Source organism: Apis laboriosa, unplaced genomic scaffold, assembly GCF_014066325.1.
Source record: "Apis laboriosa isolate Shangri-la unplaced genomic scaffold, ASM1406632v1 scaffold68_cov148, whole genome shotgun sequence".
NCBI lineage: Eukaryota > Metazoa > Arthropoda > Insecta > Hymenoptera > Apidae > Apis > Apis laboriosa.
Window position 1 is genome coordinate 1,610,183 of NW_025224135.1, and position 23,806 is coordinate 1,633,988.

At 25.8% G+C, this 23,806-nt stretch overlaps 1 protein-coding gene across 3 annotated transcripts in view; it reads left to right on the forward strand.

Moving 5' to 3' along the window:
- Positions 1-23,806, forward strand: part of LOC122718897 (dentin sialophosphoprotein-like) — a 99,868-nt gene that overhangs the window by 37,541 nt on the left and 38,521 nt on the right. For all 3 annotated transcript variants that reach the window (XM_043944296.1, XM_043944295.1, XM_043944294.1), the window contains exon 7: positions 4,221-4,260. In XM_043944296.1, coding sequence (XP_043800231.1) covers positions 4,221-4,260 — 40 coding nt within the window. The remainder of the gene's footprint in view (positions 1-4,220; positions 4,261-23,806) is intronic.

Here is a 23,806-nt window from a genome sequence, read left to right on the forward strand (position 1 = left end):
TCTATTAAATCGAAAAGTATATTTATCATTGTGGTTTTATTTAATAGGAAAATAGGTTGGTAGTATATAGTGATAATTGGTAATTTTTGTCAATTAAAGAATGAAGTAATAATTTATTTCTTGTTATTATCGTGAGGATATATTAATGCATATTCTTTTAATTATTTAACATTCGATGTTTGATTTTGATTATGATTTTTTTTTTTCTTTAGTAATAGAAAAACAAGTGGCGAAGTAAGAAAATTGCTAAGTTTGAATATAATTATCAATTAAAAAATTAGAATATAATTATCAATTAATAATTAATTACAAGTAATTTTCTTGTCTATTATTGTTGAATGAAGATGGAATAATTAAATTTTAATTGTTTAAGATTCAGTATTCGGTTTTTTTATTTGTCAAATGATATAAATATCTCAAAATAATCGGTGTTCATATTGTTCGATTTTATTACGATGTATGTAGAATTTTCTAGCGGAAAATAGATGATAAATAGAGATTATTAATGAAGTTATAGAATTAATTAGAAAATATTGTGTTTAGTAAAAGTTTAATCTTTCTTATTTTTTCTACACAATGACATTTTCTTCTTCTACTTGATATCAAAGATTTTCTTGATTAAAGATGTTACTTCCAGCGATTATTTCAGAATTGTAATGACGCTGCGGTATTCTACGCGTTTAAACACACGATTGATATTCCAAACTTAAACATATTATACTGTATAACAGCATTTCTCAATTTTTTCGTCACATGATATACATCATATGATTCAAATATTAATAGTATAAAATTTAAAATTTGAAAATCTAATAAATTGTACAGTTATTATACATTATATAGATAATTAAAATTATCATTTTTTTTTTTTTAAATAGATATATTTTGATTCGAATATTTCTCATTTCATAATCTATGAATTGAGAAACACTTGTCTATTTATAATATATACATGTATGTATCTCAAAATTATTTGCAATAGATATTATTTATTTAAATTGCGTAGAAAAATAACAATCTTTTTGTTACTAAAATATCAAAGTCATGTGACTTCCATCTAGTCACTTATACATATTAAACAAAAAAAAAAAAAATTTAGTATAGTCGAAAAAATATATATTTTCTTAAATACAAAAGCTGTAGAGTGAGTTGACTTACGGTCATGTCGGAAGATGTCTCGAGTTCATCGACGAAGCCTTTTCTCTATTGTTCGGTTTTTCTAAATTGAAAGGTAGCAGTTTTATGCTACTTCTTTTCGCTCTCTCGCTTTATTTTCTTATACGATCCAAGAGAACTTCGCAACGTATAATACTCGAACAATATTCTACTTTTTCGTTCGTATTCTTGGCTTAAACGGTTTCATAATAATTTTCGTCACAATAGTATTCTTTATGCCTCGATTAGATGTGCAACGTTAATATTTGCCTTGGCTGCACAAAGTACACCTTTTATATATTATTTATAATCGCATTTGTATATGATCATGATAAAAACGAAAAAAATAATTTCATTAAAAAATAATTGAATATAAAAATATGTTCTTATATAATTGAATTGTATATATTACTTTTTATTTTAATATATGTTGAAATATAATATGATCGAATAGAAATTATTTTTATTTTTTTTTCTTTTATTTCTCATATTGAAATTATATTCTTTGCAGCAAGTTTCTGGAAATTTTTTGACTCCTCTCTCTCTCTCTCTCTCTCTCTCTCTCTCTCTCTCTCTCTCTCTCTCTCTCTCTCTCTCTCTCTCTCTCTCTCTCTCTCTCTCGCTCTCGCTCTCGCTCTCGCTCTCGCTCTCGCTCTCGCGAACGACCTAGATTCATTGTCTCCAATGTAAACTATGCCGTGCATATCTTCTTCTTTTCTTTTTTTTTTCTTCTTCTTTTACGTTGGCTGCCTTATGAAAGCGATAACCTGTGCAAATTGTGACGATTGTATACGATGTTGAAGGTTTCATTTGCATAACATTGGAATGTTCCATCGAATAATTTTTTTTTTCTTATTTTTTTTTTTTTTCATATTTTATGTTATATTTTTTTACATTATGTCTACATAAACTGGATTTTTCTTACCTGTCATAACGATATTCTTCCAATATCTTTCTCTTATCACGAAAGATAAAAAAAAAAAAGAATTGTTACAACAAAAGTTAAGTTAAAAATTGTTGCAATGGTAAAATAAAATATTAAATAAAAAATAAATTTAATTATTTCAATTTTAAAAATGTAAATGTTTTTTAAAGGTAAGTTATACTTTTTCTTTCGTTGATATCATTGATATATGATATTTACGTATTCCAATAATCGTACGATGTTAATAAATGCGACAGGAATAATGTTTTTTTCATTACGTTTTTAGCATTTTTTATTTTATCATTATTTAACATTGACTATTACATTGACTATATTCCACTTGACAATATTTTATCATTCAACAATGTGAAAATCCAATTCAGTCTATTTTCAAAAAGATAGATCAATTGAAATGATAATTTTTATCTTAAAATTTAAAAAATAAATGTTTTCTGTATAAATTGTGTATTAACTAAAAGATTGAAGTTCTACACATTATAATTAATAATTTCAGAAAATTACACAAGGAAAGTGAATCATTTATAATTGATAATACATGAATTACTATTTTATTATTATAAATAATAATATAGTTAAATATTAAAAAAGTGATATATATATATATATATATTTATTTATAAGTTAATGAATATTAATATATTCATGTATTTGAAATAAATCTTAATCGAGACTTACTTATTAATTTATAAACAATTTAAGATAGCGTTAGATGGAGCGACATAGAGTGGGATAGTTCTGCCCTCGTCACATCAAGGTCACGCATTAACTTCGTCTCGCTTCATCTAACGAAAATCTAAATTGCTTAGTAAATGAACTTCAATCGATATTTTTGCATATTATTTTTCTACTTGTTTTGATCTTTAGAATCCTATGATAATGAATAAATAAATAATTGATCTTTAAATACATAGTAAATAAATTTAACCATGATAATAATATTATTAAGATTCGTTTGATGTCGTAATAATATCTTTTGTTTACAATTGTTGTTGCACTGTTTTTAATACATGTTGTTATATTAGATTATTTAATTTTTATTGTATTGGTTTAAAATATTTATTCTTAAACAAGTTTATGAAATCATTTCAATTGAATGACAAATTTGTAGAATTAATATATGAGATAATTTTACATTTTGATTATGATATAACAATAAGCAATATAATTATAATGATTATTCATTTGAAAAAAAAAATATAAGATTTTAATCAAGACAAATTAAATAAATTATTCAATTTAAAAAAAATATAATGTTAATTCATATATAATGCATGTTATTTAAAAATTACTGTCTTGATAAAAATGGATATTTTATATAACATTGTGAATTAATTACAATTACAATATATAATAAAATGATTTTATTAACAGAAAGTGTTGAATTATATTAAAAAGAAAATGTGCATTTCTTTTGTGCATGATTATTCATGAATAAAATATTTTTCCATTTCTAATTTAATATAATTATTATTATTAATAATAATATTTCCACAAATACCATTTTTTTGATCTTTTAATATTAATATTATCATTGTTCACATAACTTTTTATAGTTTATAAAATTGATTAATAACTGAGTTTTTTTTCTATTTTTTTTAAAAATAATTCTTCTGATGATTATATTTTTTTTCCAATTTTTTTTCATTATAAAAAAATAGTAATATTATTTTTCATAAAGATAATTTATTTTTGATATCTTTGATGTTATACAGAAATGTGGTGAAAAAAAAATTTTATATCGTCAAAATTGAAATTATGTGATTATGTGATACTGTGATACTGTGACAGTGTAATAAATTAAAAAAAAAAAAAAAAAAACAATATGTCTTCATATTTTCGATGGATAAAGAGTGGAAAGAAGGATGATTACTTTGGAGCAAAACCAAGAAGTCGTTCTTTAGATTCGAAGAGTCTCGAGGCATCAGGGATACGACTGATTATTCAAAACGTACTTGCAATTTATTTTTTTTTTTATATGATATAATTTTTCCTATTTTTTGGCGACAATGGTTTTAACAATAATCATCATTGCAATGAATACATATATTCATTTAGATGTATTATTAACGTTTATGCTATTTCAGGGTCTGGTTAAAATAAACACGTATTTCTGTTTCAGAGGACTGCAGTCCAACATCAATCTCAATCAACTTCACAAGGTAAGTACAAATATATTTTATATTTAGATAGATTTAAAATCGAGTATCTGATTATTGTTAATTTTATATAAAGTATTAATAAATATAGTATATTCAAAATAATTAAAAAATATTTGTATCTGATAGCTGAAAAATAATGTATATATAATTTATTATTTTTTATTTTTCTTTATTTTTTATTTATCACAAAATATTGCGATGCATGTCATATATAATCAATATTCAGATAAATATAAAACTACTAATAACAAAAAAAGTATCTTTTTTGTTAGAATATTAAATGCATTAAATTATTAAATTGTATACACATTTTATTTTTTTCTTATATTATATCATAACTATATATTATATCATATCTATGCATTTGCAATTTCTTCAACATTTAGATAAACATATATTCAATATATTTTATTATAAAATATGTTTTATTAAATAATATGCTTTATAAAATTGGAGAATTATCTCAAGAGATAAAATATTTCGTAATAATTCACGGTATCCACACTAGATGTCGACTTTAGGTCGTGTATTTAATATGGCGCGTATATTCCGAAGTACGTAGGTAGCCAATGCTGGCGGGACTTGCGCCTCAGAAGGTTTTTGTACCGCAACGCGTACGGTAGCACGTGCTTGAAAGTTGTTCACTTCGTATTCACTTACCAACTTAATGATCAATGCCCGCGATTCTTTGAAATCACGAGTTATTATCGAAATTGTGCATGAATCATGGCCCGTTCTTAACCTAGAATCACGTTCGATTAAAACTGTTTTGTTGCGCGCGCGAATCGTCGCAGAAAAGTCGTACGTGCGAAATGTAACGTAACATCGAAGGAGAGTTCACACGGGTGTTTAGTTTAACGGTTGTAATACGAATCTTTCGATGTTATTTCCCTTGGTTTTTGCGAATTTTTGTTGATAACATTAACAAGCGAATGGCTGTTCAAACGGATTATAACAAGAACGTATCAATAACGGCACGATCTAAGATTGTAAACGTAAACACTATTACGCGTTGCTTATTATCTTGCGACAAATGTGTATTAGAACCGGTGTTTCCTTATTCGTCAATCGAACTTCGGTAGTTTTTATTTGTTGATGATCGACTTAATCGATGATAATTTGTTCGTTGCGCAAAATCTGTTTAATGGTGCTTCCAATCAATGTTCCCGATAATATCCATTTATGCGTCGAATTAAGAAACGTTTGATTTGTCAATTTTTCGTGAAGTGACAACCGGTAAAGTCATTATAAATTTAAATTTATTGTGCAAGTGATTATGTGTTTATTTTCGTTGATATAAAAGAGATTTTGTTTTCTGTTTGTCTGATAGTGTTAAAAAAAATTGAACTTATTAAGCTCATAAGTTGTGAAGTGCATTGTGAAATTTAAAAGTGAAAAACAGAAATTGAAGAGTCGTTCAACATATTTTAACTGATATAATCTACAACAGTTGGTAAGTGTCTATTAATAAATTTTTTCATTGAAATTTCATTTCCGTGCGAATCGAGAAACATGGGCATTTATTCAATGAAGTATATATATGAATATTTGACATTACTTAAAGGTTCGAAACATCTTAATGTTATATCATGAATTTATCTTCCAATTCTTATCATAATTCATAATTATACATCAAATATTATACAATTCAAATTATATTAAAATTCAAAAAAGAAAATATTAATGAAATAGTCATTCAAAATGCATGCAAATTATTTTTTTTTATTATGTATTAAAATATTGAGATCAGTTTCATTTATATGTTTGTGATTGCATTTTACTTTTTTTTTGCGGCAATGCAGACGAAAATTGAGTCATCGTGCCTCATGTACCAATATTTTTGGCCAATATGTCTCGGTATATGGTGTATATCCACGCAAATATACAACATATATTTCAGATACATCATTTTCAATTTTCTCGTGTTCTTCTTTAGTCACTCCGTATGTATCTTTAGTCACTACGTGTGTGGTTATACTTGAATTAATAAGCAATAAAGAAGAAAATAACGAGTTTAAGGATTATCGTTTTTTTCAAGTAATAAATTTAATTCAAAGTGATATAAAATATTCTTTTACATATTATTTATTTCACTCAATCAAGGTTATATTGACATTAAAAATATAAATCGATTAATTTGTCATGTGTATCTAGACACTATCGCTCACGTAATTCACGTTTATCGTATACTTACCGTATGTAGGAATTTTAAAATAGAATTCTTTTGTGTATGTACATTTCAAAGCCATGTATATCAATGAAGGTGAAAAACTTATCTTGATGTTCTCTGCAGCATGCAAAGAACAAAAAGTACATTCTATTTAAAAATCACAAAAATGATAAACATTATTCTCTATGTTTTATTAGGTTATATATTTATGTTCTTAGTATTTGAAGAAAAATTTGCAAAGATATTTAAATATTTTAATTTTAATTTAATTCTTTATTTCGAATAAATGAATATTTAACTTAAAAGCTTTTAATCGTTCAAATACTTGAAATCAGAATAAAAATAAAAGAAATTATATCATGAAGATATTTAGATTGATGATTATTTCATTAATTTCAAGAAATTAAATAATTAATCAGAATCAATTTACAAACATTTAAAATTTTTATCAAAATCAAATTTTAAAATCATTAATGAAGATAATCTAAAAATATTTTATTATTTATTGTATTATATATATCTACTGATTTCAGAAAATATGGCAAATTATTTGTATCATCATTTGGCAATATGTATTCTATTTTCTATGTAATTCTATTTTAAATATTGAACCATACATTTTCAGAGTTAGATTACTGACCTAGTTGACATTAGTTCTACGGATCTCGTATGTGATAATCCAGCAAACTTTATTCGCTGTTAGAAAATTAGTCGTAGCTAGTGCTCGTTATAGTTCATCCTTTTTCTCTTCTTTTTTTTTTTTTATGCAAGATATGTAGGTCATTGATAGATCAAATTGGTTGAAATTAAATTTTAAATTCGTAATTATAAATTATTATACGAAACATTTTACATAATCAAAAAGTTTTAATATTCAACTTAAACATCATTATTGTATAAAATATTGTGAATCTTTTGAAGTTTATGATAATTTTAAAACATTCTTTAGACAAAATCGATATTATGCTATAAATTTTAAAAAAAAATATATATGTAACTGTTAATTTTTTTTTATTAATTTTTAATTATTTTTTAATTATTATAAATTTGTAAATTAAAAGTAATATATAAGTATATAAATAATACTTATTTAGTTAATAAATAATAATTGAAAAATTGTGAAATTATAACATCAATGTTTCGTTATTTAATTTTATAATCCAAAAGTAAAATTTATAAAAATTTAGAAAATTTTAATTTTTGTACATTTTCGAATTATTTTTTTTATATTTTTGTTTTTTGCAAATTTTTTAATTCTCTTAATTTCTTCTTAATCATAATCTTTAAATAAGAAAACAAAATTTAATTACATTATCTATTCTATACAAAAGCTTCTATACAATAAACTTTTTCAATTTAATTTCTATGCTTACAAAGAATGCTTTTTTTAGAAAAGTTAATTTTACTTTTACAGACATATACAAACAAAGTATTCCGTATAAAAGCAATTCTTAACAATTGAACACATAAACTCTTATAATTTATAATTTCCAAGGAACAATCGTTTTGAACTATAAATATAAAATATACAGCTGCGAAATTTTACTAGTTAGCATTTTTTGAACAAAGACCAGAATATAAGAGAAGAGTAGGAATACACGTTCGCATTACCACTAGTAGACAACACTTACAGACGAGTGGCGACATTGGTTCATCGGTGTGTGGCGTGCCAATATATAAGTAACCAATAGGAGCCGAGTTCCTCTATTCTGTCAACTCCTCAGAACATAGTAGTGTTTCAAGGATAGGACAAGGTCACACGGTACACAAGATTCTCCTCGTAAACAGGACGGATCCTTTTCTTATGGATACTTTCTTTTATTCCCGCATCTTATTATGATGCAGTCGAGAATAAAAGGATACTTATAATTAAATTATGCATAGCCGGAGATGTTATTATTTTCTTAATTTTTATATTTTCATATTTTTTCTTTGTTTATGATTTTAATAGAATTTCAATTTTCTTTGCAATTATATCGTAGTTAAAAATGGAAAATATTATTGTGTTACTTCTATTTTTTAGAAATTAAATATATCTTAAATAACAATATTAAACATATTGATATATTTCATATATGAATTGGAAATGAATTGATATAAAAAATTAATTGATTCTTATTTATTTAACAATTTCAATTTATTTTGGCAAAGATCACATATCTAACTGAGCTTCATATATTAATAATAATACAATAAATTTAAATAAATATATATTAAAAAATTTTTTCAAAAGGAAGCCAAATTTATCGAGAGAAAAACTTATGATGTAATAACCGGTTTTCAGGTAATACTTTCGATTATTCGTGAAACACAATTTACATACTTTTAGATATGTAGGTCGATCGTCGAAGTAATACACGCTTCTTAAGTAGTATGGTAAACGCTTCACCACAACTGGAAATGCAGTAGTGTAGTACTGACGGGTCTTCATCGACCTTGAAGAACCGGTTTCAAGATCCACATGTCGATAGAATCGATGTTCGAAACCGGAAACGTGTTTTGGGAGAAGTATTGTAATGTTAAAACACTTGTTTATGGATATACATTCCTTTATACATGATATAATAATATTGTATATCGATTTTCATTGTTTCACGCATCTATGTTGGGACAGTATTTATATAAATTTCTAACTTAACCTCTCTACATTCTGAAAGAATTCATAGGTTAGTTGCTTACTCATGAAGAAAATATTTTTTATGCTATTACGTATCGATGGTAAAATAAATATTTTATGAAAGAGTGTGAAAGATTTATTTTCATATGTACATTATCATTTACAGTCTTTAAATAATTTAGTAGATGCAAAATAAATAATTCCTTTTTTTCCTTTTTTTGTTTTGAATAAGTTTTTTTCTTATTATTAATATTATATTATTAGAATTTTTGTATTACCAATATCATATTCATACTCATTATGAGAACAAAAATACTTTTAAAAATTTCATAAATGTGAGATAAAATATATATAGGTTGATATATATATTTATATATTTATTAATATATTTGTTCGTGATTATATATATTTGTTTTTTATGTGATTTATTATAAACCTTTTGTTGATTTCACTCATAAATATCATATTTATCACCTGTCATTTTGTTTACGATATTGCTTATTGGAATGCATAAACTATTAATAATTACATCGTTCAACAAGGCCACATGAAATGAAACATCATCAATAATTTAACGATTTAATTATTTTTGACAGCACAATTTTAGACAAATGTTTCCAAATAAGAAATATGTATCTATAAAGAATTGGATATATTTAATAGATTTAAAGAAATTTATAAAATACAATGAATACTAAAAAACTATTATTTTCGTATCAAATTTTGATATAATACGAGTTGTGCAATATCAGTAGAAGTTTCGAAAATCCCATTAATGTTCTATCTTATTAGCTAGATCCTCATATATTTCGAAATAAATATCACATTATATATATAGTATTTATATATACTATTTTTTTTAAATCGAATTACAATTCATTGCAAGGACTCTTGCTTGTAATCCACATCTCAAAGTCTTCGTGACGTAATACTTCGTTGTATACCCTGCTATGATATCGAATTTCCAAGTCTGAAAAAGAATTGGCCCTTCGACGTAGTAGTCATTGTATGCTGCATCACCTCACTGCAGTTAATGCGCTATAATCAATATATGTATATTATACGTATACTATATACGTATGTGGCATATATTTTCGCGAGTATTCAATAAAATAAACGAATATTTTTAAAATCGTGATAATATTCTATATATATATATATTCAACTTATCAATATTGAAATATATAAAATATATAAGATCGTGCTCATATACATATAATGTTGAATTAAAAAATATATAAAAATAAATACATTTTTTTTCATCAAGATTTGAAAAAAAAATTCAATGTTTCAAATATAATTATCAATCGATTTTCTCCCCATGTCTTAGCATTACTGTATATTAACAGTGTGATGTAATACCAGAGATATAACCCAGTTACAATCTCCAGATATCAGTGATCCGTAAATCTTAATGTAGTAATGCATTCGAATCATTTTTTTTGCCCTTCTCTTTCTTCTTAATCTTCTCGAAAATGTATTATTCTGCGTGTTATTAATCGTATTCTGAAGCAAAATCTTTATATAGCAAAATTCAGAAAGCAAAAGAATAGATTAGCAGACGTGTGTATTGTTCACTACTAAAAAGAACGGCTACTAATAAGATTCTTCGCGGAATGAAGGAACGTCTATCCCCACTCTTGATGCTCTTGGACGAGCTATCTTGCGTTCCTAAACTCATACACTATAGCTTACGCTTGAATATCTAGTGGATAAAGAAATTCCATTAATACATATATATATTTATAAAACAATTAATTATTTTCAATTACAAAGTCATGAGAGATTTCATCTTATCGTTTTAATAAATTTTATTGTCCTTTTCTATTACACGATTAGAGTAATAGAAAAGTATATGTGGCTATGTTGACAAATAGCAAGCTGGAAATAAAAATGTAAGAATTCCTGTTTCACTCTGACTAATCAGATTCGCATTTCTTCTGCGGGATTTCTTCTTAATAGTGTAAGTTGATAATGATGAATTTGATCATATTTTCTATATATAGTCTTCTATACAGTTCTATATATACGTGTTTTGTTGTAGTATAATAATAATTGTACGAGATTACAGAATTTTCTATTATCAATTTTGCAATGTCGATGAATAAAAATGCAGCACAATCGTAAACTTATTGTCAGTTGATGAAGTGCAAAGTTTCAGTAATAGATAATTCGTTGCATATTCATGATAATTAGATGTATCCTGTAACTCGAGTGTTACAAAGTATCTTATCATGTTTTACTATAACTACAACTATAACTATATACATATGCAACGGATTTTCAATCTTGGTTTTCATGAAAAGAAGTATAAGTATTGGAAATTCCAGTTTCTTAAATAAATATTTATTAAAATATTTTTATCAGTAATAAATGAATATTTTTTGATGTAGTATATTTAAATATTAAAAGAAGAAATTTATTTTGAGTCCTTCATTCTACGTATTATTTCAGCATTGAATAGAAATGAATCTTTATTCGTACCTAGCAGAGTTGTGCAGTATACGTATATCTGTTTCTTGAAGATGACATGCTCGTCTAAACGATACATTTTCACTTACATAAAGAAATACAAATACTATGTTGTTATTTGCGAACTGTCAGCTTGTTAACTTGCAAATGAAGGAAAACATTGTTTAACCAAGTAATGGAAAAGAATTTGCAGAATACCTTGACATGTATTTTTACTTTAAAAAGCTAAATTTAATTTTATCAATAATATTTGATAATATTTAAATCAAAGTATTTTTTTTTTTTTGATATTATCGACCAATTTTTGTTTATGTCAAATTAAAATGCAATTTATTTGATAGTAAATTTATGTAAATTGAAATTTTTTTCAAATTAAAGAAATAGAACTTGAACAAAAATCTGTTTCCTTTAAACATTATATTTTATTTTATCTTTGCATATTATTTAATTACATTATACATATATATATATTTTGTTACATTATACATTTTTGTTTAAATTTTCCATAAATACATAAAAATCTGCAGTTTTTTTTTACATACAATTTACATATGCAACGAAATAGTTTTGCATAAATTATTTACTGTTTTTTTTATTACATTGAATGTTAATGCAAATGCGCACTTAAAAACTTCAAAACTTTTATTTTATTAAAACAAATAAATAAATATATATATATATATATCTACATACATTTCAACTATACAATGAATATTAAATTGTTAAAAATATATGTTCCACTGCGTTATGTAATATTATTTATTACATAACTTAAAAATGAAAATTTAATTTGCAAACTGAAACAAAGTTCATTCGACTGATTGTAAACATATTGTTTTGTATAAATGTCATACAAATTTGCATATTATTGTTTACCAAGTCTTGTTTGGCCATTGAATCGATTCTAAATAACCATATTTATATATATAATTAATAATTAATAATAATTCATATTATTGTAAATGTTTAAATATATTATCCTTTGTATAACATTTTTCAATTTGATTTTAAAATTTTTTTCATTTTTAATATTTACTCGAGATAATTTTTTTTTGATGTTTGTCATTTTACATTTAAATAAAATTTTATTTTTTATAATTTTTAAATTTTTGCAAAAACATTCATAAATATGAAATAATATGTTAAATTAGTTTGTTATATGATTTATTAAAAATTACAATAATATCTATCTAGAAAAAAAATTGTGCATTTTTTGTGCATCTTCGAAAGAAACATTAATATCTATTCATAATTTATGTTATTATTTTACAATAAAATAAATTAAATAAAAATAAATATAAATTTCACTAATGTATATATATTCATGAGATCAATTCTTGATCAATTCCAAGCCAAAATAATAAAAATTGGTATAGAAAATTGGTATAGAAAAATATCGTTTTAGTTTTATTTTTTAAGTTATAAGCAATTGAAATTTATGTTAGATGAAGTGAAATGAAGATAGAGCGTGAAATAGAATGAAATATCATACTGTCGTGCCACGTTTTCTTATTCTATCTTCTTTCTCATTTCATCTACGCGCAAATTTATATTGGTCAGTAAATTAATAAACAAATCTCAACTGACATATCAACTTTTATATTTATTTTAATTTCTAAAATAAATTCTTCAAAAACATATCACGAATATATTAACACTTTATATAAATTATTCGCCAAATTCTAAAAAATAAATTTTTATTTCATCATGATCACATTGTTGCACATTTACATTTCACAATGAATGGAACTTAAATATTGAAATACATTTTGGCTTGTGCAAATGCAGTGGCGCATAAACATACTAGACGATATCACATTTAATAATAGGCCATTGTTAATAAGAAAAGCGCTCTGAAGATAAAGTGTTAATAAACAGTCGAAGATACGATGACATATGAATTACAAGTTGTCAAGACATAACTATGACGCGTTAAATATTCGAGCTCTCTAAATAGAAATGCTGTCGTGTCGGTAGTGCAGGTTAAGAAAGAAAGAAAAATGATTGTGAAACATTTTAGATGATCTTGGGCATTGTGATATGCATTAATTACGCATGACCCTCGATGAAAAGAGATTAGTATGATTGTAATGAATATTAAAAATATTCATTCTATTTTTCTTTCTTGTATGCTATGTATTTATATACTTGAATTGATTAAATTTAATTAATATTTTAAAATTAGAAAAAAAATCATGAAATAATTAAATTATTATATTTCTATAAGATAAAACAATCTTTTTCTCAAAAACATTTCAAAGTCAAATTTAATTATATTTAAAATATACATTCATACATATAAAACACTATATTCTATATCTATATTATCTAGAAATAATTAAATTTTGAAGAAAACATTTTAATTAAAATTTAATTATTAAATTAGAAACTCTCAGAGCTAACATATATTATATCATTACATACATAATAGAAATCTAATCGACAGTGAATATATTAAGTAATACACTCTGTAAATACAAACATTTTCTACATTCACTTTTATCTAATACACACACACAATATCATAGACGATGATAGCTATCGTTAAAAGCGGTAACTTAATTTCAATCGGTATATACGATGAAATATTGATGTTTTCGTAGAGTGGACGTGAGTATAAGATAGATTTCAACGTTCAATGTCGAGTCGTAATTAACGTATTAGAGAGAAAGTATATTACTCTATCGGTAACGTTTCACAACATAATCACATTGTGTTTGACATTTTAAAGGTGAACCTCTGCAATAAACCAATGAAATATACATATATATATATATATAAGTTAATAATGTAACATATTTATAGATCCTTTGATATAATTTTTCATATTAATGACAATGACTTTGAGTTTGACCTTTATTAAGAGAAATTTCTCTCTTGTTTTAAGATATTATGAATTGTTTGCTGTCTTAAAAATCCCTTTTCTCACCGTTAATAAAGTAAAGTAATCGAATGAGAAAATAATTATTGTACATTTTTTTTTTATTCGTTCAGATAAACATTTACGTGAGAAATTTGTTTTGCTTGATTTCTACACGCGTGATAAAACTGGATTGATAGTATTGAAAAAATAATATAACGAGTAATTAGTTTCGATAAAATCGTCGTCGAGCAAAATAAACAATGTCTGAGAATATAAGATATTATTTTGTTTTTCAATTATATTGTTCATAATCCTATGTTTATTTCTCTAAAACTTTTTAAAGTTTTCCAATGAATTTCTCAAGGTAATCTAGATTTTAGAAGTAATTGCACCGAAAAAAGCTATTATCTTTGGATGCATAAATTCAATCGAAATTTTATTGAAATCAAAGTTAATATCGTTCGAAAAGAATGTAGGTAAAATAATTGCAAATATAGAATTGACGATAGATAAACATACATATTTAGAAATTAATTAATGCAAAAATTCTATTTTTGTATTAAAAACGTAGATTATTCATTATCTAAATCATTATCAATATTAACATTTTTTACATAACTTTTTTTTAATTGATATTATTAAATAAAATACGAAAACATATTTATTTTTACATTTTGGGATAATGTTTAATATTAAAAAATCTATTAAAATTTAATTATTTTTTAAAAAATTTTATATTGGTATAGATTTAAATTTATTATTATACTTTTCTGGTAATTTTTTCAGTAATTTTGTTTTAATAATATATCTTTTTTTCTATTAAAATATGTAATCGTTTATATGTTAAAAATAGATTTAAATTGAGATAGTAATATTAGTGAAAATTGAAGTTAATTATTTGTCATCATCATTTAAATCGTATGTTATTTTTTTCAATGCATATTTCTATCAATGATATGCAAAAAATGATTTCCGTTAAAAGTGGTATGCGTGATTGGAAAAATAATGATTCTGCAGACGTCATTTATTATTTCAGAATACATAACATTGCATGTATCAAACTTTTATCATATTACTATATTCTGCTATTTTTATTTTGTCATTTTAGCAAAAAATTAGATAAATTTCTTAAATTGAATTTATGTTTCAAATAATTTCTTTTTTCATTTTATTTTTAATTTTATTAATTTTATTAATTTCATTAATTTCATTTATTGTTAAAAAGAGAAAAAAATTCAAAAATAATGTCAAATTATTAAATATTAAATATAAACGGAAAAATTAAAATTAGGTTAAATAAGTGATGAAGTTTATATATATATATATATTTTTTTTTAAAATGATAAACTGTGAAGTTAATATAGAAAAATTATTTTTAATTTTTTTCAAAAGATTAAATTTCGAAATATAATTAGATGAAAAAAAGAATCTGTACAGGAAGTGAAATAATGATTTAGATTCGAATTGACGTTATTGTTGCCCAAGTTTCTTGTCTTAGTTCCAACCACCAATTTTCCTTCCTCTTGTTAGATAAAGGAGTGAAAGAAGAGAACTATAATAATTCCTTTGAGCGTGCACTCCTTTAGAATAGGGAGACAGTCAATCGATATGACCCAGTTTCTCTGCCACGACCCCGAAATTTGCCACATCGACGACCTCGTTGTCAAAATCGGGACATTTTCAAGTGTATAGCCGGAAGGCTAGTATCATGATTTCAACTTCCTGATAGCGATGAAACTGGAAGAGCATGAACGATTGAACAGTACGAAATCGATTTTTATTGTAAACTTTAAAAAATAAAATTAAGGAGAATATTTTGTTTTCATAGAAAGATTTGACGTAGAAAAATTTTTTATAATATGATACACAGAAATGAAAATGGAAATTATTTTTCTTAATTTTACGTGGGTTAGGTTTTATTTTTGATAAGGTATTTAAATATTTCTAACATTTGCTATATCTTTCTTCGCTATTTCAATATATTTTATATCTTAAATTAGAAACGATAATATTCTAAATTAAGTTGAAACGAAATTAATTACAATACCGTTGAAGCCGAATGAAATTTTTTTCGAGTAAAGGAAAATCGAATTGTTTTCGTAAGAACAACATAGTAATCAGTTACTCTGATTATTTCCTCTAATCTCGCAATCAGTCGCGTGTGCTAAATGCTTCCTTCTGAATTCTAATTTAACTCTCGCTTGGGGATAATACATTTATGTATGCTTCCGCTTAAACATTTTGAAACTGAAAAGATATTTTCTAATTCAAACAAAGTATTAATTAATTTGATATCGTGGAAGCCAATTTTATTTGAGAAATAAATAGCTCAGGGATAAGTTTATTGAAAGTCGAAAACAAAGTACAAAAAAAAAATAATTAAAGAAAAGACGAGAATGATATTAAATAACCCTCATAATTTTAAAACTTTATTAGACAGTACAAAAAGACTCTTACTTTCCGTGTTCTGCTGATCATACTAGTTTCACGCATGCACGTATAAATATATATATATAAAGAAATGCGCATGCGCAGACTTCGCATTCGGCAGCGAGATCCACGATAGCCGTTAAATCATTCATCTGTATTCATGGGACCGTGAAATACTGCTACAAATGCTGCATCTTGAAAGCGTATCATTTACATTGATTTTTGCACTTTCTAAAAAGATTTTTCGGCCTTCTTAAAGATACGATATGATAGTAAAATATATTTCCTCGAAAATGGGAACTTAATCCAGATATTTACGAAGTAATATTGGAATCGATTCATATTTTCAATTAGCTAGAGTTCTCTTTGTATTTCATACAAAAGTATAGAAAGAGAAAATAGGATGAAAGTCAAAATAGAAATTTCATTGCGTGGTACGTATATTTAGATTAGATTAAGCTGATCACGTCATAGATCGTTCTGCAATTCAACTTTTATCATATATTAGTTTATCATATATTATAAATAATCGAATTGGATAATTTTTTTTCATAAAATTGTTAATACATAAAAAATTTTTAAAGCAATGTATATTTAGTTCAATATCCAATAGATGTATTCTTGGTTTTATTTTGGATTCGTTTCCAATTTTAAATCTTGAACAGTCGACGATAAAGTTTAGTTGGTAACAAGGTTCAATGAGCCTCTCGTTAGACACTTAACAATCGATTTTAATTGAAGTAAATAGTCTTGCTTCTGGAACGGATGAATTAAATCAGATAATTTATTGTCGTATCAGTTGCTTTCCTATTTTGATTGGAATAAATTTGAAATTTAATTTTCCATTTTCTCTTCTTACTTTAGAAAGTTAAATAATCGAATAATTTAAATAATATACGAGGAAAAATAGCAATAACCAACTGTTAACTAAAACTTAAAATCTATCGTTTAAATACATCCTTAATTCTGTAATTATGCCAAAGTTTCATGCAATATCACGTATCACGTGGCTATTTCACGAAGTTGGTTGTTTATAGAAAACGACGCATCGTTTACGTTGCCAGAAATTGATTCACTCGAATATGCCAATCTAAATTTCAAACTATCTCTTCGAAGATAGCAATTTATTAATCTTATTTATTTTATAAATTTAAAAAATTTTGGTCAATTGTTTTATATAAATTTGTAACATATATCTAAAAACTGTACATGCATATTCTCATACGTTTGCATGCAATTTATTAATGGTATATCTCTTAATTCATTTGCATCAGGGATAAGAGTTCTCGAACCTTTGATAAATTTATTGCAATGAATTTAATTTTCGAAGTAAAGGAACGCGTTCAATATTAATCTCATTTTATTTCCTCCTATTTATCCTTAATCATTTCTTTCAAAAAAAAAAATAAAAAGATATCGATAATGTCCACGTGTCTCAGTAAATTATTATTTACTCTCATTTATTCCATTTAAACGTAATATTTAATTATCTGTCGCAGTGTTACTGGAACATACGTCACCTTCCTCGATACATTAACAACAACAACAACCGATCCTCGAGGATCATTGAATCTTGAAAGAAAAGATTGCTGCTTTGGATTCTTCGTTCAATTTAAAATCTCTACGAATCAAATTGGAGATAAATTTGAAAAGAAAAATAAATAAAAGATGCACGGAATAAGTCATCTGCTCTCTCACCACAACTCTCATAACGGTGACACAAGGATGATCCACCATCATCATCCGGATAACAACAAAAGTTCCTCCGCCTCGGACACCATGGGCAGACACCACGACACAAAGATCCTCCAGGAGTTGTTGAACCACAAAAATATCCAGAAACGTATATCGAGAGGTTCAGTGAGCTCGACCTATTCTTACGGTTCCTCGACGTCCTACGGCTCGTCTCACGGCTCGAATTCTTCCAATCATAGCTCGTCTCATCATCACGGTGCTCACCACTCGGTGTACCACACGATCCACGGTAGCAGTCATCATCATCAGCTTCATCATCATCATCATCATCATCATCACCCCCCTCTTCATCACGTCCATCACCAGCTGCACCCGCAACAACACTCGCAACACCATTTGACGAGCAGTGGAAGAGCGTCGCCCACGTTGCCAAGTCCGAACGGGGATCATGAGAAGCCCCATCATCAGAAGGATCATCATCATTACAGCATTCAAGAGATGATACGCCATTTTGGGAGGAGGTTGGGCCACATGAGGCGGCAGAGCGAGTGCCAGGATCCCCCTAGGAAGAAGGAGGAGGACTTTAGGAACAGGAGCCAGAGTTTGGACGGGGGTGTGAGATATCCCAATCTAAGGGATGCTGATTGCGAGACCACTTACAGAATTTACGAAAGCATTCTCAGGCAAGGTAACAAAAATATAATGAGAAATGGGCTGTGAATTTGATCTTTTTCTTTTTTTTTTTTTTTTTTTTTTTCCTCTCTCATTGAGACGATTGAAATATTTTGGTAAATTGGTTTGGTAAATAAATATTTACATTGAAGAATGTTTATTGAGATTCTTAGATTCTATTTAGACCATTTTGAAATATTTTTAATACTGACTATGTTATATCTTTAGAATGTGAGTTAGGTAGATTTAAGTTAAATAGGGTTAGGAATTTAATTTTTTTTTTTTTTCCTATATGTTTGATAAATATTTAGATCCTCTCGTGAAATATTTTTAATACTAACAACGTTATATTTGAATTAGATTAAATTGCGTTAGATTTTAAATAGATTTATGTTGGACAGGATTAGATTTGGAATTAAAGAAAAAAATTACTTTTTACAAAAAAAATATTGATTAATCGATGATCTGCAAATTAAATAATTAGTGAAAGTTTTATCATTGTTAAATTCGAAATATGATAATTTTTGTATTTTTAATTTTTTTTTTTTTTTTTTTTTTTTTATAAATCTCTCTCTTTTCGAGAATGAGTTATTCTTTCGACAATACCGGTTTTAAGATCATTAAAAAGATCAATAAAAATTTAAGTTTGAATTTTATTCTCCTCGAGTGAAATTTACTCGAAACCAGAATTCTATTATTTGGGANAGTTTTATCATTGTTAAATTCGAAATGTGATAATTTTTGTATTTTTAATTTTTTTTTTTTTTTTTTTTTTTTTTTTNAATCTCGATTTTCGAGAATGAGTTATTCTTTCGACAATACCGGTTTTAAGATCATTAAAAAGATCAATAAAAATTTAAGTTTGAATTTTATTCTCCTCGAGTGAAATTTACTCGAAACCAGAATTCTATTATTTGGGAGAAGTTTAATAATAAATAAGCTCTCCGGTTAAATGCATGATATTCGATGCGTGCCAAAAACGTTACTTTCCAAACAACCCAATATAATATCGTTGACTTTATTTTTACATTGTAATACGGTAACTGTAAACACACGATCATCGTTTCCTCTCTCTCTCTCTCTCTCTCTCTCTCTCTCTCTCTCTTCACCCCCACAAAATTTGGCAACCCAGCGATAAATAATAATATCGTAAATACAATCATGGTCAAGGACGATCCGCCTTGAATTTAATTTTCATTGAAATTTATTCCCGGATATCCTCTTAGCATTTAACGGTTATTTCTGATACTGTACTCAAACGGTGGTAGCCTGCTTCTATTTTTGGCTCAGTGAATGACTTTACGTAACATTTTCTTCTTCCAAGTTCAACCTTAGTCGAGTTCAGTTCACCATTGAAAGAAACGAGAATCACCTTGACCCGATTGTATAACTAATCCTCTGTAATAAGTGTACTTACGGAATTTGAAACTTGCTTAAGATTTGACTTGCTTAAGATTTTATCTGCTTTATCGGTCATCAAAATGTATATATACAAGTATATAAGAGTTTTAAAGTTACTTATTATTACGGTTTTAACGATGATATAATTTGATATGTAATCTTGTCACGATGTTATTTCGAATTGTGTGTACGTATCGCGTTTACGTATATAAATGTTTAAAAATTACGTATCCTGGGATGATAGTTATTCGCAAAAAAAAAAAAAAAAAAAATTATTTCTCTTCGATTTTGATGATCTTGAAATATGTTCTTAATATTCTAACAATTTTTTTTCTATAATTCGGCATATTCGTCAATATAAAATTCTACGTATAATTGTGGCAACATATTAGCATTGGATTGCAAGCGCCTCGTAACGACGGAATAATAAACTAATTCAAACCTAACCTTATTTTTTGTTTATAGTGTGTATAAATAAAAGTATCTATAGTATTTATAAATGTGGATTCTTCGAATGAAAACTCGATGCGTGTATGTTAGATTTAAACTAATATTATCAAATCTAACCTAACTTAATCCTAATTTCGCATCAAATGTAATTTCATAAACATTAAAAATATCATATTTTTGCTCATAATCCCAATTTAATATAATATAATCTCTAATTCTTATAATATGTGAATATGAAATATTAAAAATATCATGTATAATATATCTTTATATTATAACTCGAAGACTGAATAGTGGCAACATGTATGAAGAAAAATTATTCAGAATCATATTTTCGTTATACGCCATCGAAAAGGATAAAAAAAATTGATCAAAACAGGAGAAAATGATGGAAAATTTTCATTCAGGGAAAGGCTCTCGATATTTGTGAAATTCGAATACGTATTTGTTGAAAGGGAAGATTAAGCATTTACGTAATTTTATGCATCGTTTAAATGTTTAATGGCCCGTATAAGCTTGAAAATACTATTTCAAACGTTTCAGGATTCTCCATAATCGCGAATCGAATAAATAGTTTATCAAAGTGAATAAATAAGCGATTCGATGTTAGACAACGCATAAAACTGACTAATCGTTCAATATACAATTTATATTTAATAACATATTTTCTTATTTGCAAATAATTTTTCATATTTAACGTATTTATCCGGCAGAAATTGAAAATACGAGAAAATACGTTCGAAGTTTATATTGGAAAGTATGGTCAATCGAACACTTTCTACTTTCGAAAATTCACTTCAAACGATGCTTTTTTTTTTATTTACAGGAAAAATTGATAAAAATCCATTTTTTCGTATTTATTAGCTATTAAATTTCGTTTAGATTGCATACATTACAATTTAAAAATATTATATTATGAAAATCCTTGTTAGGTTAGGTTAGGTTAAGTTTTATCTTTCGATTATTATAACATGGAAATGTTCATAATTGTGCTATAATATACAATTATTCATCGAGAAATCGAAAATTGAATATTTGAATTATAAATTAAAATAGCATATAAAAATATTATCATAGAATGTTTTTATTATTTTAATAAGATGACCTTCACAGAATTAATTTACGTCTATTCTTATCTTTTTTACATATCTTTCTAATGATACTTCAATTTGATGATGAAATTCATATATATATATTTTTTATTCATATTTGATGAGCAGACAAACAGAATAATCAACTTCGAATTTTCCTAATAGAAATCACACATACATATATATATATATATATACTGATTTATAACTCATATATGATAATTCACAATTATATAATCATGTTTTATAAATCATATAAAACACGATATAAATCTATAAAAATTAAAAAGAATTAATTTTCAATTTGTTAATGCAATCGAAAGACAATTTTTTTTTTATTTTAATTTTTGTCTTGAAGAATTTTGATTTAAAATATTATCTTTTAAATTTTTTTACATCCATTATTAATTATGAATGATTTCTAGAAACCAAAACAAATATAAAAATTGATATACAATAATCTTGATCAAGGCTTAAGTTATTAAGCAATTTAAATTTTCGTAGAAGTGAAGTGAGGCATAGAGCGTAAGAGAGATGCTCTATCTCTGTCTCTCTTCGTCCAACGCAAACTTCAATCGCTTGTAACTTAATAATTTACGATCAACATTTTCGTATTACCAACTTTTGTATTTGTCTTGGCCTTCAGCATCGATCGAAAGATATTTCCACGTATATATATATGTATATTGGATCACAAACATATGTTTCGAGGAAAAGAATTTCGCAGTATGTTCATTATTCATCCTTCCCATTATTTTTCATCCATCGTTACAGGCTTATTGTCGGCCATTTTTCATCAGATATTATCGCTGAATATTATCGTTTCACTGTCGTTATTTGGAGAAAGTCGATCTTGTTTCGTAATATCTCCAACAATATCTCCAGAATATGGCGAATAAAATTAATCGTTCGTTCGTTCGTTGGGTTTATTCTCATAAAGCACATGTGTGCGCGCCTGCTTGTACTTACTACATGCTGCAGCTGCAACCGAGTCCATTGACGCAGTTCCCTTCGAATCGACTCGACGATCCACAAGGTCGATGTTGAATTCTCCTTGCTTAAAATAAATTAACTGACTTCTTTAAATGATGATAATTAATGCATTCTATAGATGCATCAATGGACTCGACTTCACGTTATAATCGATTGTCAAAGGTTTAATAAGATAAAGTCGTCAAATGGGATCGGTCAATGTTTTTAGAAAATGTTTTTTTTTTTAAATTCTTCACTCGAAAATAGTGTGGAAATTCGGGAATAAGATGAAAAAATTTCAATAGAAAATTAAACTTGAAAATCTTCAGATTAAAAATCTACAACAAATTTGAAAATTAATGAGATCAAATAGGAATTGAATTATTTAAAAGCTCAGATAGAAGATGGAAGTTGAAAATTTTAAAAATTCAAAGATTTAATTAATCAAACGTTGAATTTGAAGTTTTGAAAATAAAGAAAAAAGTAATTTTGAAAAATTATAAAAATATTAAAAAAAATTTATAGTCTTGGAAAGTTTCAAAGTTGAAAAAATCCTCAGATCTATTTTTTTATCTATCTATATACGAAAAGAGATGTCTTATTTATGTACAACTTTGCTCTAACGTCAATAGTTTCTAAGTTTTGCAAAAGTATCGTTTGACGCGGAGGCAGAGAGGATTCTGTTTTTAGCTATTTGAGAAGCAGCGACGCTC